Source organism: Lipotes vexillifer, unplaced genomic scaffold (assembly GCF_000442215.2).
Source record: "Lipotes vexillifer unplaced genomic scaffold, Lipotes_vexillifer_v1.1 scaffold469, whole genome shotgun sequence".
Lineage (NCBI taxonomy): Eukaryota > Metazoa > Chordata > Mammalia > Artiodactyla > Lipotidae > Lipotes > Lipotes vexillifer.
The window spans coordinates 4,316,146-4,326,869 of record NW_006788006.1 but is presented as its reverse complement, the minus strand read 5'-3'; the positions used below and the strand labels follow the sequence as shown (position 1 = coordinate 4,326,869).

Below are 10,724 nucleotides of genomic sequence, written 5' to 3'. Positions count from 1 at the left end.
GATGGGCCTCTCGGAAGAGCTGACAGTTTTGATTTGAAGACCAACTTGTGAAAAGGAAACAGGTGTGTGAAGATTTGGGGAAGCACAGGCCAGCCAAGGAAGACAGCGAGTAGATTGCTTTGGACCTTTATTCCAGATCAAATGGATTGACAAAGACCAGAATTTCCCTTCTCTTAAAGTAGACACTACAATGATTTTCCTAAAGAAGTTTCTTGTTAAGTTTCTTATTATCCTCAGTGTAGGTCAATAGCCAACACCAAAGCAAGAATCAGTAAGTAAAATCTTATGGAGTGAGGGAGGTTGGTATGAGATGGTCCAAGTAATGGTTTTCAGACCAAGACCAGGGAAAAACATGGTCCAGTAGGCATGGTGCTAGAATAACCAAGAGGGTTAAAAGGTGAGCCAGTGTGTAAACTTTTGTTGTCACTCTTGTCCTCTCTTCTCCCCATCTGCATTCCTTGACTTGATTTCTCCTCCCATGATGCTTGTAGGAATCTATATCCTTGAAATAGTTTGTTTTCATGAGAAGTTTTGTTATTTGTTGGCCATTTTTAAAAAAACTTTTTATTGGAGTATAGTTGATTTACAATGTTGTGTTGGTTTCAGGTGTACAGAATTAGTTATACATATATCCACTCTTTTTTAGATTTTTTTCCTATAGAGTTGGCCAATCTTTCTTGGTGGACGGTGAACATTCTGGTGTGCTGCTTCAAGTTTGTCTTTGGCTCAGGAATGTTTTCTTCTAGTATATCATAAATGGTATTTCTTTTCTATGTCTTCAGGTAACATATTCAGGAACACCAGTTATCAGCACTTGGGATCTCTGTTGCCTGCCCTTAACTCCCATTATCTCACTGAGAGTTCGTTCCTCTAGTGAAAAGTCTCCTCAGAGCCCCCTTCAGTTCCTCAGACTGTAGATGAAGGGATTCAGCATGGGGGTGACTACCGTGTACATCACCGAGGCTACTGAACCCTTTCTGGAGGGATGGGCTGTTCCAGAAGTGAGGGAGACCCCAAGGCCTGTACCACAGAACAAGGAGATGACTGAGAGGCGAGACCCACAGGTGGAAAAGACTTTATACTTCCCACCAGTAGATGAAATGCCCATTATGGAGGAGATAAGAATAAGAGAAAAGGATCCCAGTCGGGGAATAACACCCAGCAGGCCTTACAAAATACAGCAGGATGTCATTAACAAGGGCGTCAGAGCAGGTGAGCTTGAGAATCTGAGCAAGTTCACAGAAAAAGTGGGGGATTTCTGTCTTTTTGCAGAAGGACACCCTCAAAACCAAGCTTTGCAACAAAGAATATGTCAGGCAGATCAATCAAGAAAGCAAAAGCAGGAGACCACAAAGGCGAGGGTTCATGATGACCATGTAGTATAGGGGGTGACAGATGGCCACGAACCGGTCATAGGCTATCACTGTCAGTGGCAAATTATCTAGCCCAGCAAAGATCATGAAAAAATACATCTGGGTAAGGCAGCCTTCATACATGATGCCTTTGTTTTGCATCTGGATGTTCACTAACATCTTGGGGACTGTGGTGGTGCTGAAACAGATGTCAGTGAAGGACAGGTTGGAGAGGAGGAAGTACGTGGGGGAGTAGAGGTGGGAGTCTGAGACGATGGCCAGGATGGTTAGCAGGTTCCCTTATAACACAGACCAGGTACATGGACAGGAACAGCCCAAAGAGGAGGGGCTGCAGGTCCATATCTTCCGAAAGGCTCAGAAGGATGAATTTTGAAATAGCTGTTTGGTTCCCTGTTTCCATATAACTTATGGAAATTGCCTGGAAAGAGGCAAGAATAATGTTCAAACAATGACAAAACAGGAACGTGCCACACATTCGAAGCTCATTCACTTATGAAGTCTTACGTTTTGTCCAGCGTTTTTCTAGACCAAGATCTCCTCAATAATACCCTCCCTTCCCTGCTTCAACCACTACTACCAAGAACACCTCTTTGAAAATGAATGTCCCACACCATGCAGGGGTGGCTTGCATCTTCCCTGACTCATAGCTATTCCTTTGCTGTATAATGCCTGCGGAAGTACCAGCCTCAGTAACATCTCCTTTCTGCCTTGCCATTGTGGTCTCCTCAAGTTCCAGGGAAAGGTAGAGAGAAAGAGATCATTGGGAGTTGCAGAATTTAATGATGTTTTATTACCCTCATGCCATTTGCCTTGAAATAACATCTTGAAGCAGACCATTCTCTGTCTCAAGTTTGACTCGGAGAAGGATATTGTGCAAAGATTTCATAGATAATTCCTCCATTATCATATTGTAACTTCTCCATTACTCTCCCAATTTGTCCCTCTATCGTCGTAATGATCAATGTAGCATAATACACCCCAATTCCAAAGACCAAATCAGAACTCCCACCATACATTCTAATTGTGCCCTGCATGCTCGTGTTGCAGTTCTTTAAATTTCTTTAGGTTGAGAGGACTATGCCTTTTCTGTTTCATGGTTAATTTTGTAACCTAAGCACTTAGTACAGTACTTGGTATATAATAGGCGCTCTATAAATATTTGTTGAACGAATGACAGAAATTGTCAGGGTGTGTAGAGGCAATTCCCTATCATAAAATCTTTTTTTTAAATTAATTTTTGGCTGCATTGGGTCTTCATTTCTGCACACGGGCTTTCTCTAGTTGCAGCAAGCGGGGGCTGCTCTTCGTTGTGGTGCGTGTTCTTCTCATTGCGGTGGCTTCTCTTGTTGCAGAGCACAGGCTCTAGGCGCGCAGGCTTCAGTAGTTGTGGCACATGGGCTCAGTAGTTATGGCTCATGGGCTTAGTTGCTCCACGGCATGTGGGATCTTCCCAGACCAGGGATCGAATCATGTCCCCTGCATTGGCAAGCGGATTCTTAACCACTGCACCACCAGGGAAGTCCCTATCATAAAATCTTTTAACCAAGAACAAAGAGACCATTTATCATGAAGCCTTTTCAATTGAAAATAAAGAGAATGAAAGCCTTCTACCTTTTATGTCCCTCCTTAAAATTAAAAAAAAGTCTTAATTTCTGTTTGAATATTACGTCTCTACCACAGGAGGGAATTTCTAAACTAAGAGACAGTTATCCTCAATTTCATATACATTTAAGAAAAAGTTCCTTCCTTTGAGTTGAAATGTGTCTTTTTATAACTTACATGGTTTTAGTTCCTCTCTCTGAAGATCATTTCTCTTTGTCATTATAATATTTAGATATTTGTAGACATCTAAATGATTCTCTGCATCTCCTCATCTTCTGTTTATTCCACAATTATTTGAGTGCCTACTGTATGCCAGGCAGTGGGTTAGAACTAAGTATAGAAAGGTAAGAGGCATGGGCTCTGCTTTCCTGTAGCGTTGAGTGTTATGGAAATGTTGCTGCCTTTGACTCCTCTGAGGTAATTATTCTGATGAAGACTCTTATGATCCATCCACTCAAGGAAAGTGATTAGTAGTATTTTACCTGGTCATACTTAAGGAATATTAACTTAGTTGAAAGTTTGTAAAAGGAGATGAATGAGGACAGGCAACTTTTAAAACAGTGCAATGGACATAAATACAGAAATATCAGTGGGACAGACTGGACAGTCATGAAACAGATATTAGCCAATATGAGAATTTAGTTTGTGATATAGATATATCACAACCCATAAAAGATAAATGACATAATAAATGGTGTTTAGAAAACTAGAAAACATTTGAAAAATACCTCAAAATAAATACCTAATAGAAAAGAGAGTGACTGGCAAAACTGAAATCAGAACACTATTAGAACTGAATACAAATAATGTATTTATATGACTTCATGAAGTGTTCAAGCTTCCTAAGTAGAAGAGCAGTGAAAGGAATCACAAAGGATTAGATGAGTGTTGAAAAAACATTCAGTAGGGACTTCCCTGGTGGTCCAGAGGTTAAGAATCCACCTTCCAATGCAGGGGACACGGGTTTGATCCCTGGTCTGGGAACTAAGATCCTGCATGCCATGGGGCAGCTAAGCCCGCGTGCCACAACTAGAGGGTAGCCTGCGCACCGCAACGAAAGATCCCGAATGCTGCAACGAAGATCACACATGCTGCAACTAAGACCCGACGCAGCCAAATAAATAAATAAATAAATGCATTCAATAAATCATGTGTTTATCAATAATACCAAATGACATGAGGTAGGGAGGATTTATAAGAAAATATAAAAGTGCAATAACGACGTATTAGAAAGCTCGTAAAAACAGTAAGAAAAAAAACAAGTAGAAAAAAATAAAAGGCTAAATACAAGTGTATAAAAACATGAAAAAATGCTCAAGTTCCATAAATATATCAATGAAAACCAAAGTAAAGGAACAATTAGATGCTATTTTTGTAGACTTTAGTTTTAGAGTAGTTTTAGTGTACAGAAAAATTGAGCAGAAAGTGGAGTTCCCATTTATTACCGCTCTCCCTGCTGGTCCTTGGTTTTACCTATTATTAACATTTTGCATTGTTGTGATACATTTGTTATCATTAATGAACCATTATTCATACGTTATTATTAACTAAAGTCCATGGTTTAGAGTTAACTCTTGGTGTTGTACTGTTTTATGGGTTTTCTCAAATGTATAATATTATTTATCCACCATTATAGTATCATACAGAGTACCCTAAAAATCCCCTGTGCTCCATGTAATCTTTCCCCTCTCCAACCACCGGCAACCACTGATCTTACTGTCTCTATAGTTTTGCCTTTTCTAGGATGGCATATGGTTTGAATCGTGTAACCTTTTAAGACTGATTTCTTTTACTTATGCATTTACAGTTCTTCAATGTCCTTTGATGGCTTGATAGCTCACTCCCTACTGTTCCTAAATAATATTTAATTGTCTGGATGTAACCACAGTTTGTTTACTGAAGAACATCTTGGTTCCTTCCAATTTTGGTCACTTATGAATAAAGCTACATAAAATTTGTATCAGTTTTGTGTGGACATAAGTTTACAACTCACTTGGGTCAATACTAGAAACACAACTTCTGGGTAATATGGCAAGACTGTGTTTCCATTTAAAGAAATAGCAAACAAAACCAGCACCAGATTTAATGAGACTATCAAATGTTGGTCATAATAAGTGAAATTGGCATGACTGTGTTTGAAAAGACGCCTTTCGGCTAAGATATTCTAGAGATCAAGTTAGTAAGTATTTGGAACCCTGCAAATGTATATATACACTGGGAGCCCTCTATTTTAATTCTAAGAAAATAGGTTATTAGATTGGTCCCAAAAGATTTAGGTATGAGACTGCTGCAACATTACTTCTTATGTTATGGTACTTTTATTTTATTCTGTTGAACAGAATGGATGAATGAATGATTTTCTTTTTGGCCATGCCATGTGGCATGTGGGATCTTAGTTCCCCAACCAGGAATTGAACCCATGCCCCCTGCATTGGGAGTGTGGAGTCTTAACCACTAGACCACCAGGGAAATCCATTATGGTATTTTAGAATGTACTGTGGAGTGTTGCTGTTACAGTACAGGCATACCTCATTTTATTGTGCTTCACAGATACTGCATTTTTTACAAATTGTTGACTAAGTCTATTGACGCCGTATTACCAACAGCATTTGCTCACTTCATGTCTCTGTCACATTTTGATAATTCTCACAATGTCTCATACTTTTTCTTTATTATACTTGTTAGATTATACTTTACTTATATTATACTTGTTTATTATCAGTGATCCTTGATGTTACTACTATTATTCACTGAAGGCTCAGATGACGGTTAGCATTTTTTAGCAATAAAGTATTTTTTAATTAAGGTTATACACATTGTTATTTTAGACATAATGCTCTTGCACACTTAATAGACTACAGTCTAATGTAAACATAACTTGTATATGCACTGGGAAACCAAAAAAAATTCGTGTGACTCACTATTGTGCTATTCGCTTTGTTGTGGTGGTCTGGAACCAAACTCGCAATATCTCAGGGGTCGGCCTTGTATAATGTTTATAGAACATTACTGTTAGAGTACAGATCTTCCTTGACTTATAAAGGGGTTATGTCCTGATAAACCCATTGTAAATTGAAAATATCATTAAGTTGAAAACGCATTTAATACACCTAACCTACCCAACATCATAGCTTAGCCTAGCCTACCTTAAACGTGCTTGGAACACTTACGTTAGCCTACAGTTGGGCAAAGTCATCTAACACAAAACCCATTTTTAAATTGAAGTATAGTTAATTTACAATGTTGTGTTAGTTTCAAGTGTACAGCAAAGTGATTTAGTTATATATATATGTAAAGAATATATTCTTTTCCATTAGAGGATATTACAAGATATTGAGTATAGTTCCCACAAAGCCTGTTTTATAATAAAATGTTGACTCACTCATGCAATTTATGGAATACTGTACTGGAAGTGAACAACAGAATGGTTGTATGGGTACAGAATGGCTGTAAGTGCATCGGTTGTTTACTCTCCTGACTGCCTGGCTGACTGGGAGCTGCGGTGGCTGCCACTGTCCAGCATCATGAGAGAGTATCTACCACATGTCACGAGCCTGGGAACAGAGCAAGAATCATAATTTATAGTACTGTTTCTACTGAATGCTAATCGCTTTCACTTCATTATAAAGTCAAAAATAGTAAAGTTAAACCACTGTAAGTCAGGGACTATCTGAATACTCTTTGGAGTATTGCTGTTAGCGTATAATGTTTATAGAGTGGAAATTTTTGAACAAACAAAATGGGATGGTTGAGAACACTAACATGACAGAGTCCGTATTATAATCGTAAGTGGGGAGAATAGGACAGAAAGCCATTCATTTAGAACAATAGCAATTTGGAGATGAACTCTGTGACTAGAAAGAAATTCACCAGAATGTCCATGTTGATTATATCTATGGGATTATGGGTGCCTACTTTCTTTGGATTTTTTTTCTTCCTATTATACATTTTTTTAAAAATTATTTTATTTTTTGGCTTCTCCTCATGGCATGCTGGATCTTAGTTCTGCAACCAGGGATTGAACCCACGCTCCCTGCAGTGGAAGCACAGAGTCTTAACCACTGGACCACCAGGGAAGTCCCTACATTTTCTTAATTTTCCACAATGAGAATATATTACTGATACCTTGTGATCAGAAAAAGTTATTTATAGAGAACTATATTCATATCTTGGAACAAATTTCAGGATGGCCTTTCCATTCTCCCTGTTCCCATGGGGTAGGTCAGGTATAGCCCCCTCAACCAAAGATAATTTATCATGAACCATTATTCTAGGCTGAGAGGGGATAGTGGTTGGAAGAGGAAAGAAAAGGGAAAGCAGGAGTAAAATAAAAATATAAAGATGAAAATAAGGTGAAGGGACTTCCCTGGTGGCACAGTGGTTAAGAATGTGCCTGCCAACGCAGGGGACACGGGTTTGTGCCCTGGTCCGGGAAGATCCCACATGCCATGAAGCAGCTAAGCTCGTGCACCACAACTACTGAGCCTGTGCTCTAGAGCTTGCAAGCCACAACTACTGAGCCCACGTGCCACAACTACTGAAGGCTGCACACCCAGAGCCCGTGCTCCACAACAAGAGAAGCCATTGCAATGAGAAGCCCATACACCACAACAAAAAGTAGCCCCTGCTTGCCGCAACTAGAGAAAGCCCGTGTGCGGCAATGAAGATCCAACGCAGCCAAAAATAAACAAATTTTTTTAAAAAAAGAAAAGATGAAGAAACTGTGTAATAAGTTGGGATTCTCCAGAGAAACACAACCAGCAGGGGATGTGTGTGTGTCTGTGTGTGTGTGTAAAGAGATTATTATAAGGAATTAACTCACACAATTATGGAGGCTGACAAGTCCCAAGGTCTGCAGTTGGCAGGCTAGAGACCCAGGAGAACTAAGGTATAGTTGTTGTCTGAGCCCAAAGGCCTAGGAACCAGGAGAGCTGATGGTATAGTTCCAGTCTGAAAGCTGTCAGGTTTGAGACCCAGGAAGATATTTTAGTTCCAGCCTGAAAGCTGGAAAAAAAAAAAAAAAAAAAGAAGTTACAAGCTGAAGGCCATCAGGGAGAAGGAATTCTCTCTTACTCAGCCTTTTTGTTCTATTCATGCCTTCAACTGATCAGATGAGGCCCACCCACATTAGGGAGGGCAATCTTCTTTCCTCAGTTTACAGATTCAAATGTTAATCTCATCCAGAAATGTCACGGACACACCCTGAATAATGTTTGACCAAATATTTACCATCACAGAATTGTATAGGTTATAATTGGTGTGTTCATTTCAAAGGTAACAGCCTGCAGAACGAAAAGATCTCCACCTGGCTGCAATGATAATGAGGGATGGGTAACATCCAGTAATGGGAGGCAGACATTGCTGATGACTCTAGCAGAGAATTGGAGATATTTGCTTTGATTTTGAATACTTGGTGGTGGTGGTAGTGGTATGTATACAGCATACAGAATAAAAGATCTGTATGGGAGAAATATAATCAGACTACGTGACAGATGCAGGTTTATTGCTTCAGGACTCCATGGATCATAGGCAGACAAGTGAGAGGAACTTTGTCAGTGGGAACATCTGAGACTCAGACATGCAGTAGGATATGAAGCCAGGACTGATTGAGGAAGGCTATTGCTACAATACTGATTAATAAAGCACATGGACATACGAAGATTGCTATTTAGGGAGAGTCTGACTGCCTTTGGTATCCAGATGTCAACAGAAACGGCCACTGGGCACTTTGTTCACTCACCAATGCTGCTTTAATTCAGGTCCGCATAACCTCTCCACTGGGCTACAGACTGGCATCCTTCTAAGTTCATCCTGCAGGGGATGTCAGAATAGTTCAGTCTCATCACTGTATGCATTTTAAGAATCATTTAGTGGCTCTATATCCTCCAGGAGAAAGCCCAAATCCCAATGTCCTCCATGATCTGGTCCCTGTCTTATTACTCCAGCTTTGTCTCCCACACTCCCACCCTCATCATGTATTCCAATCCATCCTTTGAATTAAGGGGAAAATTACCCAAAACTTTTCAATATGGCAAAAGGATGCCTACATTTCTTTTCAATATCATGCTGAAGTATTGTCTGATAGGCCTGCCTAATTCTCTCATTTTGGGGGCAATTGTTCCTTTGTTCCGTACCTAGACCCTGTGAAGTTAGTGTTAACTCATAGGAGATTAATAAGTTGCAAGCAGTTTCTGTCCAGTGGGATGCAAATTATTTCTGTTCATCTAAAAATATTACCCCAAAGGTTATGTTTTATTGCCCTGTGAGACTTCTCTATCTGATAGAAAAGATAACTCCAAGGGCTAAGGTTTTATTTTTCTGTATTTTTGTATCTAACTTGAAAAACTAAATCCATCATTCCTGACAAAATAAATCCCTGTTCCTCAAATGCTCTGCAAACTAGCTTTACTCACCTGGCTCCCTCATTAATAAATGTCCTTGACATACGCTCACTATGTATTTGTAGGAGAGTCACATTTTTATCTATTGGAATATAATACTTTGACATTAGATGCTCAACTACTCGACATCTTATAATTCTAGGAACATCCTATACAATTTCATAGCTCTGGACCTTTGCACTTACCAGCCGCTCTCACTTGATGAGTCCTGTCTCACCTGGAAAAGTCCTATGCTCCCTTCCATACTCGGTCCTGAAATCTTCATTGGCATCCCCAGGCAGTGATGAGCACACTCTCTTTGGACCTCCCCGTACCTTGTGGAAACTGGACCACACCTGGGACAAGCTATCACACTGCATGCACGTGTTCATTTCTTGGTTTTGCATCCTCACAGGAGAGCAATACATTTTACTTCCCTCTTTATGTGCAGTACCTAGCTCAGTGTTAGGCATAGGGGAGAAGCTCTGTAGATGGAGAAATGTCCCCCTGAAGAAAAAAATGGGGGGAAGGATATTCAAGTGGGTGTAGAGTGGGTTATGAGGGGGAAGCCCAGAATTGAGGGACAACGAAAGGAGAGCTGACCTAGAGATAGAGGTAAAAGAACGGAGTGTAGCCTGGGGCTTGGAGAGCCCTTTCCAGGGCTGGGGACTTTTTCTTGGTTTTGGTGGGCTTTTCTTCCCCCTACATCCCTGCCTATATGCCAGGGAAGCATACAAGGAAAAGACTTGGCCCCTTCTTACCTCTTTGCCACAGCAGTTTCTAAGCGACACGAGGTCCTCACAATGGAATTTCTGAAGGTCTGGGATCTATGATCTTTGCTTCTCCCAATGGAGGACAAATAAGGACAGAGATCAGAGACAACGAGCTGAGTCTGGGACTCAGGGCCAGACTGATACCTGGCGTGGCACAAGGGCATTTCCTCCTGGTATGGGATAGGTGAGCCAGAGGGGAAGAAAACAAGAGGATTATCTGGGGCTGAATCCCCTCACTTCCCATTAAATAATTTGCTGCTTTGACTGTTTCTAGAGAGTTTCCCCCTCGAGGGTCAGGGGAGTGATCTGCTCTGCCATGTCTACCCACTGGGAGCAGCGTTGGAGCCACCTGTGGGATCTGCCCTCACCTCATCTCCACATCCTCCAGCCCCACACCTCAGCCCTCTTTACATCCTTTTCTTCCTAAACCACTTCTCCTCTTGGTTGTGGCCTCCAGGGTACCCAGCTTCCCTTAGGGAACATCTTACTGCATCTCCAGTTTCTTTACAAGTCTAAAGATTAAGAAATATGGGGCTTCCCTGGTGGCGCAGTGGTTGAGAGTCCGCCTGCCGATGCAGGGGCCACGGGTTCATGCC

General features: G+C 40.8%; 1 protein-coding gene across 1 annotated transcript; it reads right to left on the bottom strand.

The window, feature by feature from the left end:
• Positions 1-898: 898 nt before the first annotated feature.
• Positions 899-1,773, bottom strand: LOC103075931 (olfactory receptor 7D2-like). Its single transcript, XM_082931192.1, is given in 3 exon segments — positions 899-1,169; positions 1,171-1,652; positions 1,654-1,773. Coding segments are annotated over 3 exon segments (873 nt in total).
• Between the last annotated feature and the right edge of the window lie 8,951 nt (positions 1,774-10,724).